Source organism: Syngnathus scovelli, chromosome 6 (genome assembly GCF_024217435.2).
Source record: "Syngnathus scovelli strain Florida chromosome 6, RoL_Ssco_1.2, whole genome shotgun sequence".
Classification (NCBI taxonomy): Eukaryota; Metazoa; Chordata; class Actinopteri; order Syngnathiformes; family Syngnathidae; genus Syngnathus; species Syngnathus scovelli.
This window is the reverse complement of record NC_090852.1, coordinates 7,565,271-7,590,303: the sequence shown is the minus strand read 5'-3', so window position 1 is coordinate 7,590,303 and position 25,033 is coordinate 7,565,271. Positions and strand designations below refer to the sequence as shown.

Genomic DNA, 25,033 nt, shown 5'->3' with positions numbered 1-25,033 from the left:
TGAGAAACAGGCGGACGGACCAACTTCATCAAATGACGATGTGATTTTATCGTCATTTCATCGGATCTAATTTACGAATCTGCGTTGCCTGTCAGTCACGCTAGAAAAAATAAATCAAGTCACATTTTAAGTATCTGCAGTATTATTGTTGTTGTTAAATTTGTTATAAAGTAAGACCTCATTTAGATTTTGTTTAAATATCTTTGGTGGTTTAGCCCAATCGATCAGGCATCGATTGCTTTTCCCGTAAACAAAATGTCAGCCTGCTGCCGACATCGGCAGCTGATCTGAGAGCAGTTTACAAACGGTCTGATGTTGACGTTTGGCACCTCTCCTTCTGCTGAATTGAAGTCACTTTTGTCTCTGTATATTTCTTTTTGACTCTTATCATGATCATCACCAACGGCGCGTGTTAATCGCCACCTGGGCCCACACTTTAACGCCAGAAATCTACAAAGGAGAACAAGAATGGAAGAGAAAGCCTTGGAGGTTTACGGTGTGTGAGTCTTGGCTAAACTAAGTTTAAAAACAAAAAAGATCGTTTCACGTCAATGACATGCTCACCAATTTGAACACGCGAGATGAATAAATATAAAGTAATCGTCTAAAAAGTTGGTGCAAAGTGCATATGTTTTTCCTATTATTCTTTTAATCGGCCATTTCGTCGTCGTTGCTGTGTCAGCGAAAAAACGGCTATCAAATAAAATTCTGGACTTTAGTGTGGTTGGCGTCGTTGAAGTGTTTTGACTTGAGAAAAAAAAAATTCGAATGGATTAAAATTAACCGATTGACTCAACTAGTATCCATATTACGAGCCACCTGTTGGTCTTTTTTTTTTTTTTTTTTGCTTTGTGTTGTGAGCTTGAACTCTATCTAATGAAGTTTAAAAAGTGAAAAACTTAGGTAAATCAATGGCATGCCTTGTGGGCAAGGACAGCGCCAGTTGCTGATGCACACTCAGATATTTACTTAAGGCAATAAACAGTCAAACACTCAAATACAACTTGAACAGCTTGCTGCAGTATAGCTGCTGTAGTCCACAGCTCTCACTTATGGACTCCAGCTCACTGTCATTCATGGAGCCACGCCCATTAACGGCAGACATCCAACATAAGACATGATAGTTAGTACACTCAATAAGATTTAAGAATAACTGACATTTAATGAACCACTGTGTGATATGTAAAGTCTAAGCAGCACAAAAATAATATTACTGTGTTTTGAGTCAGATGTGATCCGATCCATCCGAGACCCGGAGAAGCCCAACACACTGGAGGAGCTGGACGTGGTGACAGAGAATTGCGTGGAGGTCCAGGAGCTGGGTAACGATGAGTATCTCATCATCATCAAGTTCTCCCCGACCGTCCCACACTGCTCCCTGGCCACCCTCATCGGTCTGTCGCTACCTCTTGGCCATGCCCCGTTCTCCACTTTTGCATCATTCTAATTGATTTTTGTGTGCTTTTATTACAGGTTTGTGTTTACAAGTCAAGCTGGAGAGATGTCTGCCCTTCAAACACAAAGTGAGTGCATGACAACAAAGCAACTTGATGTTTTCACATTGGCTGTGTTAGGAATCACTTAGAATCAGAATTCACTTTATTCCCATTGTCAGTAAAGGAGATCACAAACCAGGATTTTTTTGCGGTACAATCGTGCAACATGAAATAAGGGTAAAAGACTTTAAGGCATGCAATAAAATAGACTGATAAAAAATATCTACACTAAATTACAAATATGCATCAGCAGCAATATGAGCATAATGCCAAATAGAGCCGTGCAATTGGCATGTGCAGGTTATAGAGAGTCTGATGTAGAATTAGTAAATGTTCATGAGTGTTATGGCAGAAGGGAAGAAGCTGTTCTGGTCCGAATGGACCATAGCCTTCTCCCTGAGGCAAGTGTCTGTGTCAAGGGTGAGAATGGTCAGCTGTGATCCGACTTGGTCCTGGAGACATATGCAGGTCCTGGACAGATGGCAGCTTACAGTCACCACCCAACATATTGCGGTTCACTTTTTGCGGTTGCAGTCAGATGACAAACTATGTTTCTCGTCAGCTGGAGATTTACATCAGTGAAGGAACACATTCCACCGAAGAGGACAGTAAGTCACTTTACAATCTTTAATTTCAACATGTCATGTGTGTGTATATGAACCTCACACGGAGGGGTCCTCTGTTATTTAAGCCAAGTTATCAAGCATTTTATCAAGCATCCTCAAGTAGTTCATTTTGCTTTGGTTTGGTTTGGTTAATTCAAATGTGTATTTATTTTGTTTGTAGGTCTTTCACGGTCATTCATTTGATTATATAATTCTATTCAACTCACTTGTATAGTTCAACTGTTTATTGATGAAGTCGTGCAAAATAAAAGCTTTATGCTGATTTTTTTCAACATGCCTTTTTTAATCTGTCTTATGTTTCTGTATTTTTGTCCAGTCAACAAGCAGATCAACGACAAGGAACGAGTTGCAGCCGCCATGGAAAATCCAAACCTCAGGGACATCGTGGAGCAGTGCATCATTGAACCTGATGACTGACTCCACACACAGTTGCTGTGTGTATATGTGTGCGTGCGTGCGTGTGTGTGCGTGTGTGTGTGCGTAAGTTTGTGTGTATACATTCATTCAAGGTGTTGAGTCAGCTTGTGAATGCATGTTCAGGTGTGGCAGAGCCTCACTTTCATGTTAAAAAAAAAAAAACAAAACACAATGATTGTATAAAATTATTTTCCATTTTACTTCTCTGGAAAGTGTTATTTTTAAGCTTTGGAGTCTAATCATTCATTTTGAATCATGATGTTATCACAAATCAGCTTATTTCCTGTTCAATTACATGTGTGCTACAAAAGTGATACAGCAAGCAGCCAACCTCACCTTGGATTGCGCAAGCTCTCCCGAAAAGCCCAAATAGGCCGCATCATGTATTGGTAATATTACTACACTACACCAGAGGAGGCTATTGACCATAGCATGTTGTTTTCTTGTCTCCAAAAACACTTGCAATGTGCATTCTGGCTTTCCATATTCATATCCGTGCCTTAAATATTATGTAAACAAACAGTTTCCTTAAAACCAGATGAAAGATAAATGTTAAGATAAAATTTGAGTGATGAGTGAGTAATCATTTCTATTTCAGGAATACACAACTGCTTTAAAATGAATCAAATATTACACATGCATGAAAATGAGAAAAAGAAAGGGAGAGAAATACAATGGGTGTAGTTTTTTTTTTTACAATCAACTCTTATCCACAAGATGGTACCCAAAGCTTCGACATGGCCAGGTGACATTGAACTTGCTTTCTGGGTCCACAGATGATGGAGTAGTAATAGCGAGGGAGGAGGAGAGGGGTGGCTGTTTCTCTGTGCTTCAGGTCTACTAAGAGCAATTTGAAAGGTCTTTAGAGACAAAAATAAACTAATATGCAAGCATATACGCATTTTGTCACAAAAGTATTCTGATTTGAAAAGGATTGCTGAATTTGTTCTTAGAAAATCTATTCCCAGGTAAAATGTCCAGCATAAAAATGGTCCCATTGTTGTACATACACACACATAGTCTTGCTAGACAAAAGTACTGGAACAGTGTGAATGCTTTGAATTCAAGCTGTGAAGAAGAAAATTCAACGCGTTGTCAGGTTATGCAACGCTCTTGCGTGGACGTGGCTACACTAGTGTAAGGACACAAATTGTTTTGAATCTTCTGCATGTGTATGGTTGACAGGCTCCATATGGGCCCTGATCTTTTAGTCCTCATTAAGTACAATCGTCTTAATTTTGTTGTTAGTATCGCGAGCCATAGGATTGAAGAACCGGCAGAGGTTCATATGGAATCAGTTACTGTAGTTAAAAGTGGCTCTGGATCTTCCCCAATCGCCAAGTTAATCTTGCCATGTGTGCTAATTTTGCTTTTCTCATCTCTAAGACACTTACAATTTTTATGTGGCTCTGTCTACATGGGAGGAAAATAGAAGGTAACACACACTAATTCCCAACCACATTCGCCCACTTAACAAATGTATTTATGTGCACATCAGCGAAATCCTCCCACCCTTTTCCATACGCACAACTTGGCCCAACCTCTTCTTTCTCCTCCCTCATCCCTCTTTCTTTTGCAGGTCATGGCAGATAGTGAAGAGATAAATATCAGTAGCAATAAAAGGCCTGCATCATGAATAATAAAACAGCAGTAATCTCCTACCAATGATTTATATATCTACAGCCTCTGATGGTTGCACACGCTCAATGTGTGCGCAGGGGGGAGTCGCGCATTGAGCACTGTTAAATTGAGACGAATGGTGATGCAGAGGGTGGAAGTGGCTTTGGACGCGCACACACGCGTGCACACAAACAAGGCAACCGCCCACACGTGTCAAAAAGGAACACAAGGAGATTTATGCCGAAAATATAGAGACATAGACAGACTCGCACCGTCTCAGAGATTGGCAAGATGTCGGCAGAGAGAAGCGAGATTTTACAGGCTTTTATTTTGTCAAGAGTCAAACTCACTTTGGCTGATGGAGGAGTTGAGGTGGGGATAAATATAGCTGACCAGGGCACATTTTCTCCTGCTGCTTTGTGTTTTGCCCAGGACTTGAGATGAGAGGTCACTTTAACTGTCAAAACAGACACTCTAACTACACTTGCATTACATTTAAATGTTTGTTGTGTTTGTGTCAAGTCCAGAAAAAGCTGCAACCCTTGAGAAAAATCTATCAGCAAATTGACGGGCCAAATACTGTTTTGTTTTACTGTATGTGTTTTTGTGTTTCTCATTATTGGTGGTGGTCCTAAAAATAAATAAATTGTTATAATTGAGATTAATAATTATAGGAGTTGTCAACGGATTCCATGTTTTGTGTAATCGTATGTAAGGTTGCGAACGTCACATAAGCTGTGATTGCTGTTACTTGAGCACACGTGATGTCATTTTCAGTCGATAGCAAGTGAAGTGTTTTTTAAGCTGTTAATTGTGCATGAAACGTAATGAAGTTATCAAAAAAAAAACCTAAATATTAAGCTTTTACTGCTAAAAGTGTTCAATAAGTAAAGTATCTCTTTAAGCACACTTCTGGTTTGTTAATCAAACAAAGAAAGCTGTGATTATTTCAAACAATTACAAAAATGCATTTTGATGCTGACAATCACAATTATGACTTAGGTTTTGAATATTTCACAATTTTTCTCATAGTGTTGTTTTCTTCAGTGTGGTAAAACTGATCATTTTCTGCTTTTCCTATTTTTTTTTTTTTTTTACTTTCACTGAATAGAATGAACTGCATGATATTTAGATGAGCTCACATGTCACACGGTATATGTCACATAAGCTTTGATCCACCTTGTTGACATTTATTGTGGGACACAAATCATCAGTTGATAGTGTCGGGAAAGGCCTGACATTCTAGACTCAGGTGATTGAAATAACATTGACACGTGATGTAATCTTTTTTTAATGTCATTTAAATCTCCATATTTTTAGTTAGCCCACATATTGCCGAGAGACATCTACGGATTGAAACTCAAATGTTTTAGGACCAACAATGTTGCAGTGCCTGAACCTCTTGTTGGATAAACAAATTACATTTGTTTTCGGATAAGCAACACATACTTAATTGGTTGGGTTATTTGTGTTTAGTGATGTGTCCATGTGCCACATACACAATAGTGTAGACTGAACTACTGCCTCCATTGGGGAAATTACTTTTATTGCTGATGTTATTCACTTTGAATTGACTCTGAGCATGAGATATAGTCAACGTGTCAAGCAGGTGAAGTTCAGACAAGGCAACAAGACAAGCTTCTTTAATTTTTGCCACTCGGCAATCTTTTGATGAAAACGTCAGACATGTTTTTTTTACAAGTTTTTGTTAGTATTGTGACAATAAATCAATTATGACTGAAGAAATTATGTAAACATTCATGAAAGTCATTCTAAATAGCGATAGCAACAGTTTTGTTGTGACATGCTAAACAGCTCCTTTTCTTATTGCCTTTGTAAAGTAGCTTGTTAGCGCCTCATGATAAAAAAAAAACCCAAAAACTCCAAAGAGGCTGTGTTCATGAAGACATATGGAGATTTTGCACCAATTTTACAGCTGTTTTATCAGGACCCTTGAACATATCCTGCAGAGTCGTCTGAAAATAGATCAGTAATGTATTTAAAAAGAAAAAACAAGAGTCAATGTCACATAACAAATTGTATTTGCATTAGGCTCTTTAAGATCTTTGCAATAAGCTGTGCAGGAAATGACAACTTCTTTTCATTCTCATCCACAACTGGCCTCTGTTTTTACTTTTCCCTCCTTGCTCCAGTCCTCCTTTCTCCTCTCGCTCATCTCCCACTCACCACCGGTTCACACAGTTGCTGACTACCTGCAATATTATCACGCCACAAACACAAGGAAATCCGCTTTGTTTCTCTGCTCCTCTTCCTCTACCTGGTGTCGCATCTTTATTCTTCCTCCCCGCTGCCTGACACTTCTCTTCTGTCCTCTTCCTCCAAATGTCTTTTTCATCCTCTTCATTTTCACTCTTCATCCCCTCTCCAGCAAATCGCTCTTCTTCCTTCCTCCTTCCCTCCCTCCTCTTTTTACCTCCCTCCCACTGTGTGATCTGTTGCAGACATGCCTGTTTGGTGCTACAACCTATTTAGGGTCCTGCTGCCTTAGCTGCAAAGTAATTGGGAGTGGAGTCACAGCCAGCACACGCAACATGGTATGGGTGTGTGACCAGTGAGGAGTGAGTAGGGGGGGGGGGTGTCTTTGTCCAGAGAAGACAAAATAGAAAAGAAAAAAAGGAATAAGGAGAGATAAGAGAAAAATGACACACAGTATTACCTAATTTACCAATTTCCTCGAACACCCCCCTCGCAAAAGGTCTTATCTCAATCTAGCACATACACCACAAATTGATGGATTACGAGTTTCACAGACAAATGTCAAGGATAATAGTTTGTTCAGCTATTCTTCAAAAAGGGTGACAAAAACTCAACTTTTTTTACAACGCGTAATAACACTTTGAAATGTTGGTGTAGATTTTAAGCAAGGGTCATGGAAGTTGACACATGATTTGATTTTGTAGGCCACTTGAAATGTTGATATTGGGACATGAAACACATGGAAATGTTATCCCAGGCAACTCAGCTTTTCAAATCCAGTATTTGCTGATGATGGTGATGTATAGTGAAATAAAATGTGGGCTGGACTGCAGCAGTACTTGTGGGTTTTATATAAGCTACAAAGTGATGAAAAGACTTTTAGCCCTTGTTAGCCAAAAAGCAGCATGTCAGAAGTCATTGGCTGGTGAATAAAAATGGTTCTTGGATAATCAGTCACAGAAACAGGAGCTAAAATGTTTTGAGTGCAGCGAGAAGAGACATAAAAGACAATAAACCAAAGCAGAAGTAAATCTGCTTGTCTGACACACAGCACTTAGAAAAAGAGAGTAGACAGCTCATGAGACAAAAGTATTACCTTGTAAAAATAATCTCTGTTTACCATAAATAGTAAAATCCACCACAATGAAAATTTGGCGTGAACGTAACTTCAACGTGACTGTGGTGAATTCATAACTGAATTTATGCAAAACTGCCAGCTTGCCAAGTGTGTTGTTTATAGATAGGTTTAAGTTAATTCAAGTAAAAAAACAAACAAACCACACATTCACAGCATATTTGACGACCAAGAAATAGTGATAACACATTCCAGCCACGCATTCTCTCCTCCATCTCCCCTTGGATGTTTGTAATATAACTTTTTTTTCCTCTCTCATCTTGCTCCCCTCCTTCCTCATCTCCTCACTAATGTGTCCATCGCTCACCCCCTCTTCAGCACAGTAGGGAAGAGCTGCATTTGGAGCTCATTAAGTAAAGACCTACTACTGAGCTTGTGTGTGTGTTTTGTGTGCGTGTGGTATTGTCGCTGTGTTTTCTTTTTCTTTTTAAAAAATGACTCAGAAATGATAACAGAGTTCAAAATACCTACCTCTGGTTATGGATTTAAACTTAAATCTATGTGGCAAATGTGGCTAAAAACAAACCAACAAATAAAATCTACCTTTACAAATATGATATTGCTTTGTGTGATTGACTGCCAATCCAATATTATGAATAAGCATGTTGGTGAATGAATAGCTTTCTGCTGTGTCAATAAAAAAAACCCCAAAACAAGCATTGTTGTCTTGGTGAAGACAAAAAATGTGATGATTCATAGCAAAAAAAAAGATTTATTCCAAAGCATGTTATTTTGCGCTAATGTTGCTCAGTGCGTTTTCTTGGCAAATTTCTTTCTGGCACTGCACTTTGATTCCTGGATCTGAGTGACCAAGCGCCCTCTTTACCCCTCTTGTGAATATTACCTTAATTTTCCATTTCCAAAGTGTCTACTTGTGGCCATCAACTGACGCTTGTCTATCACAGGGGCACATGGATTCTTTTTTGTAAGTAGACTGAAAACTTGCTTTTAGTCCTCTCAGGAGATGACAATTCTAGAATAATATATATTCTACCAAAGGCCTTGTTGACTATACATTATTGTTTGTCAGTCACCATGTAATGCTAAGATCAAAAGCCTACCTGGGACAATCGAGGTTTCTGTGACGTTAGCCATACGTACCGGGGCCAAGTATGACTTCACTGCTACCGATAAGCTGCACGTCTATACCTCAAGGCAAGTTTTGCAAGAATGGTTTACTGAAAAGGCTTTCATTGTATTGCTATATTCAGCATGTCATGTACAGAGTGCAAAATGTAGTCAAATGCCCCACTCATGTTTGAGGAGATGTCAATGTACTTATGTTTTTGCAAGGAGGCGTTCATAATACCTTAGATGGACTTGGCAGCAGTGTGAATGTAGGTGTTTGTGCAATGTACTTGAAAATAAGATCCATAATTCTTCCCACCAATAATAAAGCTGAATTTGGGTAGATTTTTCAGGCAAGAGCGCTTGAGGAGGACCTAAGAAAAGGGAAGACGTGAAGGTATTTGAGAAGAAGATGGGCTAATATGAAATATGTTAATGTGACGTTGCGATCCCTAAAAAAAGGAAAAGATGACACTAAATGTGTTAGAATGTAAATGAATTTTTCTTTCTTTTAATGATAGGTTGAAGAGGAATCTGTACACATGTTGAGGTTACTCACTGAATATTACACCAAACAAGTATTGTCTGCAGTTTTTCATTTTGCCCACTCCAAAAAAAACACATTTGTAGTGACAATATCAGAGCTTGATGTGCACAAAAAGCAAAATTGTATAAAAATGTTGGATTCTTAAAATAATGCCCATATTTGGGAGGTTATGAATTCATATACTGTAAACAGCAGGAGGTCAATGATAGCTCCCTGAAAGGGCACATTTCAGAGGAAGTGTGTGTTTGCCATCGCTGCCATCTAACCTAGCTTTGTTCAAACTTTTTTTCCCCTCTGCATCCTTCCCTCTTTGATCTGCTGCCGTCTCCCTTCTTTCTTCTCGCCTCCCACAGTGCTCGCCTCTCCTTATTACTTTCTGTTTGTTTAGCGACCCCCCTCTCTGCTCACCGATACCTCTTTTTCTCCATCTTTTTGTCTTTCCTTACCGCCCTCACGCCCTGCAATGTGACACTTCACATTTTCAAAGTCACAAAGAATTAGCCTCAATGCTAAATAGTAGCATGCAAAATCAGTGCTCAAGGGGTTGCCATGTTGTAGGTGAATAAACACAAGAAATATAACACCCAGTTTGAGACAGACAAGCTATCCAAACAAGACATCACGTGGATTCTCTCTCCTGCTTGCACCTCATCCTCGCCCTCCTCCCTCCTGTAAGTGTGGGGGAGCAGGTGCCAAAGCTGGGAGATGCTTTACTTGTGTGTTCGGGATTGATGATATAGGAGTTCGACCTACCACAGTGTTTTTTACTGTGCTTGTATGTGTTAGTGTGTGTACTTTGAAGAGGTGGCAGCAACAAATAATTGGAGAGGCACACCTGGACTTGGGTCACCTTTCAACCTTGCCCCATCTGCCCTTCAAACAGCTCCATTCACTTGGGGTGCGTACGGTATGTGGACTGAAACTGAATTGCCAATTCAAGAGATGTCATAGGACGCAATCAAAATGTCCGCACTACACACTGCCCATATCACATTGCCATACATGCGTCCCCCATAATGCAGTTTGAATGTCTCTGAGTGTGAACGATGTTTTTTGATATAGGCAATCAGTCCAGCTCACACCCAACACTGAGGTTGGCGGTCAAAATAAAATATGATTTACTCTCTCTTAATTTGGGCGCTGCTAATATATGTATCAGCTAATCCTTTCATGTGACCTCTGCACACTTCTCTTATCTCCTTCTTGTAAGCCGAATTGAAACAAGACTTGTTGAAGTGAACGCTGCCTTCACAGTGCTACTAGTTCTTTTTATCGCCATTCTGCCCGCGCGTGTGTCTTGATCCTCCAGTGCATGCCCCTAGCTTTAACCTTATTACCCTGCAACCCCCCGAGACATGTAATGAAACACTTCCCTCATTCATTGGGTCAATTTGCTCTATTTCCCTCATGGTGGCTAAATTTTTCCACATCCCTTCAGCATAATCGCCTGTCTCTTCTACAGCGAATCGACTTTAATTAGCCCATGTGTTGTAGTTGAAGAGAAATACTGCAAAATAATTCCTGTCTTGCACTTACCTCATTGATTTCAGCTTTGAACTGTCAGGAATCTCTCTCTCGCCTCGTAAAATCTTGAAATGACATAGGATGACTGTTTTCTTTGCTTGGTTGCTTCTGCAACAAGATACATTTCTAGTTACAGTCGCAATCAGAGGCCCTTAGCTGTCATCTGATTCAGTCTTGACTGTCAAAGTTTCAAAACAGATTAAACACGGCGTCAAAGTGGCACACAAAAGACAATTCGCTTGGCAGTGATGAACGATCGGTTCCTCAGAAGCTTTGTTTGACGTGACCATTGCAAGATGTTGCGTCTCTAGTAAATTTGTCGTATCCATCAATTATTCATTATTATTTGAAAAACACAAAATAAGAAGTCTTGTGCATGATTTGTACTTCAAAATTCCTTTGTTATAAAATTAAATAAATACTTGAGGGATAATGTAAATTTTAAAACAATCAGAGGTTCTGCATGTAATTTTTATCTTTGTTGCAAGCATTAAGGGACTGAAAAATAGACTGTTTTAGTCAGCCTATACTTTTTTAAAAATCGGTTATCAGAATTTTTGTATGCCGAATAGTGGAATTGTTTTTTCTTTTTCTTTGAACAAAACGATTTTAAAATGATGCTGTGACAAGAAAAAGTATTTGCAAATGTTAAAACTGTTGGTAAACATCTCCAAGCACTAAATTCTGGTGTTTCATGGCTGTCTGCAACATGTCTACCCACACTAGCTAGCCAGCTGGTTGCTAACCAGCTGGTGCAGTATTCTCACTCTTGCTTTTCATTGAGTTTTAATGAGGTGCAAAGTGCAAATTTTGATTTGTAAACTGCTTTTTTTTGTTAGCCTTCGGTATGAAGTTCAACGCTCTTTGTTCGTCTTCCTCACTTGCTGCACGGGTGTCCGTCTCTCCTTTGTGCACCTCAGTCTTGTCCTGTGTGTGTGAACAACAAAGACTGGCGGGGTCTGGCTGAGCGTCAGCGTGGTATTTAGGTGTGATATTTCCATCGTCTCCTTTACTTTCTGCAGTCAACCAATTTACTTTCTTGGGCAAGAAGCAGAAAGAGTTAAAAAGACACAGAAGCTACAAAGACTAACTATCAGGAATGAAAAGGGCAGACCTTCTGTATACACGTATAAGGTGTAAAGTTCCAGGGCTGGTGTCACAAAAGCTACATTTCAAACCCAAACCTTCAATGTGTGCCAGATGATCAACCGTCATGTCAACAATGCCCTGAGCATCTGACAGTTCCTGACCGAGAAGAACATTGCTGTGCTGGTGCAGTCATCAATGCTTGGATGACATTACGAAGGCTGTAACGACAGAGCTGTTTAGGATCCTGGAAGAATCTTTCTAGGAGTCAAATTTCTGCCAGGCAACCTATGAAAATGGTCAATTTTAGGCTACGTATGGGAAGGACATCACAGCAATAGTATAATATTTCGACTCTTCATTCGACCAGCAGAATGAGTGAAAATAATGTAACTTTTGTAGCTAAAGTGACAATTTGCTCCAGGATGACCCAGTCTAGATGAAATATTATGTTTTGTGGTGATTATCTTTGCACCTGGAAAAGTCCATCATTTATTTGGAAGGACATAATGATTGTTACCCTGTCTACACCCCACCAAAACAACAGTTATGTATGAATCATAAAACACAAAAGAACCACAGGGAGACAATTCATCATGACACCCAGGGTCCAAACGATTCCAAGCGGCAATGTTTTCACTGTATTTAATGCAAAGTGAAAAAATGTAAACCACAATATACACTTAAAAACTGAAAGAAATATTCTTGTTACTGGTTAAAAGAGAAAAGGCGCCAATGATACTGTATGTTGGTAAATCCATGAATTTCTCTATCAATTTGGATGATAACTACTGGGACAAAAATGATGAATTAATCATAAAAAAGCAAAAACAGTCTTTACCAGAGTTTAAAACAACACAAGAATGTCTTTGTCTTAATACTGAAATGAATATGTAGGATGAGCTTAACGTTAGATGTTTTTGATAGTCTGTGATTGTTGTTATTTTTCTGTTTTGTTTTCCACACTGGGTTAATAGTTAAAAGACTGATAATTGAGTTTATGTCAAAAGACTGTTACTAAAATATCACCTTTCTAAACATATGGGAAATGGCTTTCTAATTCCAGTGCACAAAGCAAGTTCACAAAAATAGGCTTGGATTAGTTTAGGATGGAAGAATCTGATCTGAACTCACCTTTGGGATCAACAGAAGTCACAAGCAACAAGTTGTTGAAAGCAAGACTGAAAACTTTCCAACATATTTTCTTCATTTTTTTTGTTGTTGCATTGTTTGCATTGGTGAAAAGGCCCCTGATACTTCTTTTTATATAATGTGCATCTCCCAGACCTGGATGTCACTGATCTTTGATCATTTTGTAGCTGTACCTAGTTCCAAGTCAGGTATGTGCAATGGAAGCTTATTTATAAAGCTTATACACTTCATATAGGAGACAGGACCTAATACACATCTGCAAACCTGTAGTCTTAAATAAACAAACATAAATGAACCTAATGACTTTAAACATTCATAACACAGCTCTCACCATCACTCACTCACTTCTTCTCTAGTGGTATGAACACTTTATTGGATGCCAGCAGGACCCTTGAGGGAAACATTTTAAATGTCTCTGCAATTATACATCTAATAATGGACATATGGGTGCACACACACAATCACAATGCACATACACGCACACACTTTTTTTGCCATGGGCTGACATTGACACAAAGGAATTAAGTGGAAGTTACTCCGCCGGTCTGCAAGGCTATTAATCTCCGTCACCCGAAGCGCTGTGCAGTTAGCAGGGAGTGGATGTTTGTGCGGTGTGTTTGTGTGCCTGTGTGTCACAATTGGCAGTTGATCAACAGTTGGTTAAGATGGTCTCAAGTTGAACTCCAAGTCACGCAAATTGAATAAGGTCATCATCCAACATTTAAACAATTGTGAATAAGGATTTTTAGAGGCAAGCAAGCAGCACAGCGTATTGTGGTTACAGCCTCTTGATACCCAAAAAATTGAAGTTGGTTTGGCAAGCCCAACAACAATGGAAAATGTTTTGTAAAATGCCAAATTCAAACTACAACAACTGTATACATGATATCAATTTGCTATAACAATAGAGAAGAACACTTTGTCATGTTTTAGTAGCTGGTAAGTTGATAGTTTGAGTGATGGCCCGGTGTTTGTCTTCATCCAAATGAGGCTTGTAATTGCCGTCTGTTACATCATAGTCAGATGTCGCCGCAATATGGCTGCCAGACGCCGTGTCCGTTTAATCCAATCTCACTTTATTGCTTTTTTAAATGGCTGTTGTACTCTGCATTCAGACATACAATTTCCACACTGTGCATTTTACAACGTATGTAACCATTTACTTTCCCTTATTTTCAAACAGTTGCTTTGGGAATACAAAATGCTTTTCTATCCATTGATTTCTTAAAATATATTCTGTTGCACTGATACAGGGGGAAAATTTTATTGTCGTATTTATTTATTTCAAATTTTATTTCCACTCTCAGAGATGTATTTTAGAGCAGTTGAATGGAGTTGTGTTGCATTCAAAAATTTCCACATTTTTGGCAGTGATGGTCTCTGCCTTCAGTGGGGACTCCCTTGACTTAATCTACCTACCTATTACTACTATCCTGTTCCAATTAGATGCAATTAGAGAAAACACAGAAAACAAAACCACAATTACACATTACCTGGTGTAGTTCAGAATGAACATTTCTCAAATAGCATGACCAAAGCAAAACAAAAATAAACTGATACATCATTGATATGTACGGATCACTATAATGATTTCCTAATTAAACTGGGCTGTGACAAGTGATGCTTAGCAAGCTAGGCCTCCGAGGTTAATTTAAAATTTAATGTTGTGATCTATGTTTTTGTTGCACCCCTGATCGACGCGGAGCAGCTGGCCCGGAGCAAGACTCCAGGCGGCCCACTGCTGATGGCATCCCTGGGGGCACAAGCTCATCAGATGCTTTTTTATGCGAAATGAATGTCTCTATGTGAGGAGAAAAAAAAAAAAAACTACAGCGCAAGGCCACGGTGTTTTATATTTGATGTACTATATGTGACCGGCGAATGTTGTTGATATGAACAATGGAACAATATCACTCCAACAAAAATTCCAACGGGAAGGAATTAAGCACATCCAGACGAGGTCCGAGAGCCCCTCCTCTTACAAGGCGAATCAATTGTGCCGCAATGTCGATCGGATTTATTTAAAATATTTTACACTCGTCAGAAAGGAAGAGGCTGGCTAAACTCTGGGTTTCTTATAGAAAATCTGCTAATTTTAACCCACCCCCCCCTGCCCTCCCCATCTTGGTTAGATGCTATCACATACTTTGTTTGTCTTCCCTGTCGATTTTTGAAAATGAATACTCGTTAGATTTCTGCAGTCCCACCTTACCGTTATTGCATTTTTTTTCCAATTCCACGACACAAACCAATATCTGTGATATCTATCTCATTGGTTACACAAACACTGGCAAAAATATTTGAGCGTATATGCGAGTACTTTCAAACATATTCTAACACTTAAGTATACATATACAAATACATGTTTGTTGGTATTAGTATAATGTTGGTTTAAATCTATAAAATGAAACATAACCTATAAAATGAAACATTTTTCACTTGAGTCAGTCAAAACATAGTAGATTCAATATTGCCACTGAAATATCATTCAGTGAACAATGGTTAGCAGAACCTGAGAGGATTTTGCAACATTGCTGCAACACACATCCATCCATCCATTTTCTGAACCGCTTAGTCCCCACGGGGGTCGCGGGCGTGCTGGAGCCTATCCCAGCAGTCATCGGGCAGTAGGCGGGGGACACCCTGAACTGGTTGCCAGCCAATCGCAGGGCACACAGAGACAGACAACCAATCACACTCGCACTCACACCTAGGGACAATTTGGAGTCTTCAATCGGCCTACCAAGCATGTTTTTGGAATGTGGGAGGAAACCGGAGTGCCCGGAGAAAACCCACGCGGGCCCGGGGAGAACATGCAAACTCCACACAGGGAGGGCCGGAGGTGGAATCGAACCCGCACCCTCCTAACTGTGAGGCGGACGTGCTACCCAGTGCGCCACCGAGCCGCCTGCTGCAACACACAAACAAGACATAATATAGAATTGCTCTATACATTAATTTGCTGTTTTCCTGACAACACCGATGAAAATTTTGAAAAGCCAAAAAATAAGTCATCCGAGGTGTCCTTGCATAGTGAAGAAGCAGGGCTGTAGATAAATGTTGTTCCCCGTGCTGCCCGCTTCGCTCATATATCTGTGTTAGACGACAGCAGCCATGACTGCACAAGACAAGGCCAATCGGAGTCCTCCGTGCGTTTGTGTCTCACATAATTGTTTATTAGAATAGATGGGACAGGTGGGCTCTTTTTCGGTTGCGGATAAGTCATCAAAGCTGCCGCCAAGGTGTCGGCCAGCAAGGACAACAAGCATATTTCCTCTTGAGCTACATTTTATATCTTTGTGCTTTCTTTTAGCTGTCAAGTGTAATTAAGCTTACTGGAAATGTGCTTCACAGACACAGATTTCTAAAATGCAGATGTGTATTTATATAGTTCACATACCAAATGTGGACCTGTTTGTGTTTTAACTTCTGCTTCTGTTAAGCCTTTTTGTTTTTCTAGGTGACAGCAAGAAACAAACAATTGTCATCTCTCATTTTAGGTCACATTTTCCCCGTCGACCCCTCCCAGCATTGATTCATAAAACGCAGTTGAGATTTGTTATTTTGGGTGCATTTATTCAATGTAAACGTGTGTACCCGTTAGGTGCGTAGGCTGTCGATCCGGTTGTATTTTCTCTTGCATTCGTCTATTATCCGTAAAAGTGGCATAAATGCTCTCAGTTGTCAAAGAGAGCAAATATACGACTGCGAGTTAAACTGGGTGCGAGTCGGCCCGCAGAATTTAAATACACTTTTTACGGCGGGATTTGTTAAACCATACATACACACACACGAGGCCACAATTTAGCCCCTCGCCATTGCTGTGTTTCCTCACACGCTCCGTAAATCTCCATCTCCTCCTTGCCACTCAAAAGTCCATTATGCCCCCCGCCTGCAGCTTTGTGTTTGTCCGCCCCTTCTCACATGTTCCCTAACTCTGCCATGGACTCCTCACTATCTCTTCATTATTTTGCTCAAATCAGATCTGATGTTCTTTCTCCACCGCTGATTTTTGTTATCATCTTACACTCCAGCCACTTCCCCTCACCATTTATATTTGTCTCTTTGCAGCTGCTGTGCGTATAGCACGTTGGTGTTCTTAAATATTCAATAGTCCTCTCTTGCTTCTGGATGCCACTATCTGCTCCATGTATGCACTTTATCACTTTTGTCAGTGGAAACTTTTAAAAAAAATACAGATTGGGGCCTCCAACACAATGTGCTGAGGGATTAAAAAAAAAAAAAAAAAAGCATGCATTACACTTTTGTTGTTGTAGGTTTTATTGAAGAATAAGATATCCTTTTGGATTTCATGCAAAAAAATTCAATGTTGCCCAATTGTTGAGGTGGACAATGATGATGTAGGCCTGTGTTATGTCACAGACTGGTTAGCAAAAAATAAGCCTCTGTATCCATGACGATACCGCTGACAATAGAGGTCCTACAAAGCATGCGTTCTCAATCTTCCATCCCCATAACGCATTCATGAAATTGAGCTGCAGGTATAGATTTGTTTTTTTTTCCACCTTTGAAAACACCCATAGATGATCTTTTTAAACATAAATACACATGGCGAAAAAATACCAAAGTAGATGAATGCATAACATTTGTTCAGTCATTGGATGCACTGTAAATATTTTAAAGTACTTTTTAAAGTACTTCATGACCCAATTTTTCAATCCCAAATTGTCAATTATCCACTAGCAAATACTTTAATTATATATAATATTACGTTTTGGGGGGTACATTGAAATAAATTATACATGTGAAAACCTATGAATGGTCCTAATGGGCTTAAACTTTAATGCAGCCCTTTTGCAATGTTGCAGAACTGCACTGCATCATATAAAGCTTTCCCTCGTGTGAGGCGCAAATTAGAAATAGAGTGATGCCTTAACTTTTATGTCCTTCTGCTTTCAGTCAACAGCATCTGATAAAGACAGTATGCACATTTAATACATAAAGTATTTGGATTACATTTACAACATGATTCACTTCAATATACGATTGTATGCATTTGGCATTCTAAAGGTCCTCGCCTCTCCTGTCATCACACAATACTTTTCATGCCTTCAAGGTTGGAGTTTCCACTCACACGAGTGGATTATCTCAGCGGGTTAGCTGTCATCTGTCTGTATGCTGTTTGCGACGCAGCACTGCTGCTGTCAGGCCAAATAGCAAAATGTCAGAGGGCAAAGCTACAGAGGTCAGAATGTGAGCGCCCTTTTGACACACGGGCAGATTTGCATATTTCACTCACACGCAGTACGTGACAAACGTGGGGGGAAAAATGGAAAAGGACTTTTGATTTTATAACACTGGAATATTTTTGAACGTTTGATGGTTCATTTTTCATACTGTCTGTCTCAATGAGATGTGGGGAGGTTCTGGTGAGGCACTGGTGTGCTCTTGTACACCCGCTTTCTGTGGGGCAGCGTATTGTCTGCCCTATCTTGTGTGTTTCTATCTGCGACAATAGAAAATTAGAGCGTATAACAAAGAGAGACATGAAGCAGTACAGAAATCGGCACTTGCCAATTGCAAAAATCTGTATTATTTACTAACTGGACTAAACAAGATATACGTATAGAGCACAAACCAGAGAACTTAAATTAAAAATAATATTTGATGCCCCCTCTATCAATACCAGATGCCCACTTCGTCAGGACAAAGCTGTCGGGTTGTAGATGGAACATTTTCTAGCTTTATGCCCCACCGGCTGATTGCCATTGATTCTTTTAGGTGGCCGTTGGACGCTGTCAATGTGGATGCCTGGGGGATGGCCCCGCCCTTTGCACACCCCTAATGGGAAGACAATTATGTTAGTGATTTCAATAATTATCAACAATTACTTAGCTGGTTGGGAAACAGATAATATGGGTTGAGATAAATATAAATATTTTGACACTTTCATCGCTACAAATGTCTGCAAGTTTTCAAATGATTATTTATAAAGTGTCCCTAGGAAATTGCACCATTCCATATATTTTTCCAACTGGCCCAGTCATGTGCTCCAAAGAGGCCACCTGGTGCCCTTTGATTTAGAGGTTATAGACTTTGAAAATAAATGAATTCCAATAAACCACTTAGAACAATACAAGTTGCATTCATTAATAAATAGAGTAAATATGAAAAGAAGAAAAACAAGAGCCAATTTAGGCTCGTCTTCTTAAATTTACATCTTGACATTTGGAATTTTCCTTGCTTATTTTCACTTGTTGTATTGAGAATAGGAAGAACGTTCACTTTCCTTTACGATGGCTTGTTAGCTCAGTTGAATGCCTCATTGGAAGCAAAAGGGCACACGAAGCAATCCCGTTAGAAGCCTTAAAGCAAAGCGGGAGGGGTGGAGCAGAGTAAAAGGGGGACGATGAGGAACTGTGGGTTGCCTTCTATTTTCGGTGTGCCGCCGCTTGCCACGATAAAACGGGATAGCCGACGAGGGCAAGAAGGGGACACACGGAGGAGTAGTTAGATTGCAACATGTTAATTAATGTGTGGGCAGAAAAAAAGTCAAAACAGAAGGGCCAGGTCATGTCTTACATAGACGTTGGTCTGCGAGGTATCTGGATTGCATAAAAAATGTTTTAGATGAACGTGTGCTGAACATCTGTTGCATGCTGCGTTTGTGCGTGTACGCCTGTGCGGCCACTTACTGTCTATGCAAGCCAGCATTTCAGTTTAATACTGAAAGCAGTCTTTTGTTGGGGATACTGTTGAGGAGAGTGAAAGAAGGAATGAAGCATATTTACTCTTTTCAAACATTCGGATGGAATGAAAGGGAAAAATTCAATTTGTCCGTGTCTGACTTGCCTGAAGGACAAATTCTTTTCATTGCCACACACACACACGCACATACACGCACACACACACGCACACACACCCACGCACGCACGCACACACACGCACACACACACAGTGTTTCCAGACACGGTGATGAATGTGAGGCAGACTCGTGTCTCTGTGGTAAATCTGCATGCCGCAGCTAAACTAATAATGCGGGCAGCAAACTTTATTTAACTGTAATAACTATTGAAATCCGGTTGGGGAGAAAGTGCTTCTTGAAGATATGAAAGTGTAACTCTTTCACGAGGAACCATCGACTTCACGCTGGTACATTTGATGCTCAATTGTCTAACCTCATAACGCAGTGTGAAGTCTTAATGCAGTGCGGAGAACCTGCAAATGGAAGAAATTTGTCTTTTGTTGGCTGAATTAATTCCTTTGGCTCTGCTTTTTACTTCCATCACAAGCTGGCATGGAGGTTTTTTTCTTCCGGCCTTATCGCTTGCTGTCTCTGCACTTGTGAGCTGGCTTCCCCCTGGAATGCACATCCGACTTTCTATAATGCTTTGCTGCAGAATGGAAAGTGGTGTCTCGGGCCATCTTAAATTGAGACTTTGCAGTATCAAAACAAACAAAAACCTTTTGTTAAATACTGTATGTTAAAATGTTAAAACCTTTGGAAGGATTTTAACAAGTGCCGGTTGTAGAATTAGAAAAGTTGATAAATGAACAAGAGGGGGTTGAAAATATCGGAGATGTAAAAGGGAAACATTGATTCTTGGGTCCAGTCACAATCACATCACAGTTTGTCTAATTGAGTAGTGGGCACAATTTTCTTCCCGCAGAAGCTCACAGAGCCAGAGCTTTAGAAAACATTGAAATACATTTTATTCCGAGACATTTGCATTACAGCGTATGCACACAGTGACTAAAATTATTGCACAACTATGACTATGTACTTTTAAATCCAACGCTCTATCTGACAAATGGTTGAGTACATGTTTTGAGTTTAATGATAAAATCTGGTAAACAATGTATTTATTTGAGTAGAAGGATTATTCCAACGTTGATTCTTAGATCTGCTCTTTAAATGTGGACTTGTTCATTTTTTCAATCATTTGTCCAGACATGTCAACATTATGAACAGTTGATTTATTTTTGCAGGTATGAATGGTTCGGACTGTTTTATATGTTAATGTTTACAGATTTTATGGCACATGATTAGTATCCATTTTTTTTTCAATGAATGTCTTACACTGTACAGCTCAGTGTGCTGAATTGTGTCACTTGAGATGGCATTTTATTTTGAATAACAGACTCCCATATTTTACCATTAAAGTTAAAACTATTGCTTGCATTATTTTACACAAACAACACAACGCAAAGAGTTTGCACTTTGCAAGGCTTTGCTTTTTCCTCCCTCTTCCTGTAGTTTATAGCACCTGCTATCCCAAGATGGTCCTCTATCCAAACTTGCAAAGTAACCAGAATTGCTTACCTTGGTACTCCAAATATCTCACAGCCTTCATTTCCTGTCATCTCTCTCCTCTCCAATAAACACGTTGCTCAACTCTCATGTCTCCATAAGCACATTACCGAACTCGTTGTATACAATTAAGACTTCCTAATTTAGAGACGAATAAATATTGTTTCATGATGGCAATATTGGACAATAACTGGTCGCTAAGTCACAACCTTCTCCGTACGTCAACCGTAGTGCATCGTGCACATGTAAAAAGACACACTGCGTTCGTCAAGCCGGTGGTATTGTAAGCAAGAGTGTTAAAAGTCCCACCGGCTGGTCAGCTAATTATAGACTGCTGGGGCTCAGCGGCAGTTAATGCTGTTCAATTATGAATCAGAGAGACGTGGTGAAGAGAGCAGCAGAATCAATGCAGGGTAGTGGCACCGGGATGGTGGGATACACAACTTTAAATGACAGAATGGGGAAAAAAAAGAAATAAGAGGACATATGGGGAAAGAAAGCAAACCAGGCACAAGTAGGGTTTTATTTGATATTTTTGCAGCTTTGCCCTGGACAGAAGTTCCAAGTCTTCCTGATGGCGACTAGGCCTCAAGCATTTGTTTTTGTTCTTGCAACAGCCAGAGGCTCCTCATTCCCACTGTGTGACTGACTTGTCATATTTTCAGTTTAGATCACAAGGTTTAGTCTCTGTTGCTGTCACTTCTCTCACTCTTTGACATCTCTGCCTTTATCTGATTTAGTCTGTAGATCAGGAAGAGGAAAGGGAACAATGGTGATGAGTAATACAGTGACACTCTCATAAATGTAAATCATATTCAATATTAGAAGTGCATAGCCTTAATGTGTGTGGTCGACACTGAGTTCAGTTAGAAGCAACCTGAAGCTTGCAATGCAGGAGCTGCAATGCTTTAGAAAAAAGCCATAGGGGGGGAAAAAAATCCAAATATGGAATTTATCTTAATTCAATAAATTAAGCCAGTTATATTGGCAAGAGACAGTTTTAGATCAACATGTTCAACATGACAATCAGTGTAGAATGTCGTCGTGCTCCAAGCGGCTGTCTGGTTCAATTGTCAGGGTAGACCCTTTTATTCTATTTTCCTTTTTTAAACATGTTTGTAAGTCAACATGTGCAAACACTTTGTCTATCACTATGTCTATGTAAATCCAAGTCAATCTGGACTTAATTTGCTGTACGTGATGTAGGATCTTATCTTGTCCTTTATACTATTCGTATCATTTTTATAGTATTTTCTTCTTCTTCTTCTTCTTCTTCTTCTTCTTCTTCTTCTTCTTATTATTATTATTATTATTATTATTATTATTATTATTATTATTTAAATCTTATCCTATAGCATAGGGCAACACTTACAAATAAAAATTCTACATCTATGTCAGAGCTTCAAGCGTGCTATACAGAGGAGGCTCTTCACAGAGTGAATTTTCCCACAGAAATTAGCAGCTTCTCTTAACGCGTGAATAATAATCATGCGGACTACGAGGTCATTAATATGCATCACTACGATCCAGCATGTGATGAAAACAAACAAAAACAAGGTGCTCTTGTAAGACTTGCTACACACAATGTAGCCATTATCAGAGAAACAGCAAGTCGCAAGAAGAATTGTAAATAGTGTTGTGTATAGTGTTGTTGGATAAAATGTGACATTTCTGAAAGCGCTGGTGCCTCATTATGCACACTATGAACATAATATTTGGTCCCGTTGTACACTTCAATGTGGCCCAATACTTGAAACAACAAACTATTGTAGTAGTAGTCATGATAATTGTTATGAAAAGTTTTATAGAACACTTTTTTTCAGTGTGCTCTTATATAGTGAATCGTTAATAATGAATCACAACTCTGGCACCATTATCATTAAGAGTGATTCAAATTTGTCTGATAAAAAGAATTGTGAAATAGCTTGCTATCTTCCTTCTGACCAATTGTTTTTGCTTTCCTGCATTGCGTATTGGTCTTCATCATTTACATCTCAGAAGATCTAAAAATCCATCTTCACACAGCTTATCCTGTTCAGGGTCACGGGCTGTGCTGAAGCCTATCCCAGATGGCTTTGGGCGAAAGGAAGACTCCAGCCTGAACTGGTCACCAGCCAGTCACACCGTCACTGAGTGGGAATCAATCTCAAATTGCCAATACACAAGTCAGGCGAGTGTACCCCTACACTACCAGCGACTTGGGCTCAAGAAAAAAACTGTATTTGGGATTTCCTCTTGCCATTGATTGAAAATGCCCACGGTGTCTAAGTACTCAGGTAACAACCAATCACAGCTTACCTGTTTCCTGGGTTTGCTTACGTAATGTTCGCAAGCCCTTATAGGCAGTCTTAATGTCATTTTCAACAAGTGGCAAAATAGCTGGCCCCTGAGATGGATAAAAATGAGTGGATTTATGGTGCTTGGTTAATATTTCACAAACAGAGATTTGTCTCGTGTTTCAGTTTGCTGGAGACCATTTTCTCTTGTGCATGCTTGTGAAGGTGGGACTTATTTAGTGAGGGACAGGTCAGGTATTTAAAGGGGTGGAACATTTTGGAAATGTTTGTTCAAATCAGACACAGGCCACATGGGCAGAAGGTAAGAAATATTTGGCTCCTTTGTGTAGCACTTTGTTAAAATGTTTATGGATGCTTTCAAGCAATTATGTAATTCTTAGCACATGATTTGATTGTTTTGTGTTGTTTGTACCATTGTGTTTCAAGGTTGAAAATCTGCAAAAAGAAATTGCAATTTTACTGTAACCTTTTGGAGGGAAAATATCCGAACAAACAATATTTGTCACAATATCGTGCTTAGATGAGTGGGTCTGCATAGATCATATTATTATAAACAACATTTTGATGTGACGTCCCCTTTAGTGGACAAACCGATTCCACGTTAAGTTGTGGCAGGTAAAGTGGAACAGAAAGTGGTTCAGGTGGAGATATTTTTTTTTTTACCTATTATCACATTACCTATGTATGAAATGTGCTATATAAATAATGCAGCCCTGCCTTGTCTTGCCATTGCATATGCTCTCTTCCTTAGACATAAGCCCTGATTAAATTGAGTGTGTGCTAGCTGGCCACGTTTCAGGTGTTGGTCCGTGCGCAGGCGAGACGGAGAGAGTGAGAGTGTGTGTGTGTGTGTCCTGTAATATTGTCTTCAGTCCCATGGGCTGTCGCTGAGCAAACTCAATCAACTCCCACTCACCTCTGTGGCTCTGCCTACTACCGGCAGGGCAAGACCAACTTCTTCTCTGGTTTGAAAGCGATAGAGATACACAATATGTTTGCTTATGCTGTGTGTGGTCCACCCTGTAAGAAAAGACTCAGCAGATTGAAGAAATGTGTGTGTGTGTCTGTGTGTGCCTGCATGTGTGTGTGTGTGTAGCTGTAAAGTGTATGTGCAGGCATGTTCACTAATAAATCTACAGTTGTGCAAATTAAGGCATTTGCATACTTTGTATGATTCTCAGATGCAGTTGCTATATTGTTTCAGGTCATTGTTAAATATATTCATCAAGTGTCCAGATGGGCTTATGTACTACACTTGTCAATGGCCGTGACAAACTGTTGTCATGGGTATGGTGGCTCGCGGGAATACATGACGCCGGAAGAGACAACACCAATCAATCATCAGATCAATCATAAATGGTGTACTTTGCATATTTGCCACATATTTGCGATTATCATTCATGTATGCAAATTTGCAGCAAGCTATTGGGTCCAGCGGGGGAGAGAGGTCAGCATTGAAGTTGGACTTGTTGCTGGGCGAGATAACAATTCAGGCTTTTATTTAGATTTATGCAGATGTTGGCAGTAATGATATACAGCCGTCACATCGTCCTTCTTTGTCACTAAAGCACGGTTC

At 39.7% G+C, this 25,033-nt stretch overlaps 1 protein-coding gene across 1 annotated transcript; it reads left to right on the top strand.

Annotated features, from left to right (window-relative positions):
* Positions 1–243: 243 nt before the first annotated feature.
* Positions 244–2,739, top strand: ciao2a (cytosolic iron-sulfur assembly component 2A). Its single transcript, XM_049722782.2, has 5 exons — positions 244–496; positions 1,230–1,394; positions 1,474–1,523; positions 2,059–2,104; positions 2,439–2,739. The coding sequence occupies exons 1-5, from the start codon at positions 469–471 to the stop codon at positions 2,537–2,539; spliced, it is 390 nt and encodes a 129-aa protein (XP_049578739.1). The 5' UTR covers positions 244–468; the 3' UTR covers positions 2,540–2,739.
* The last annotated feature ends 22,294 nt before the right edge of the window (positions 2,740–25,033 follow it).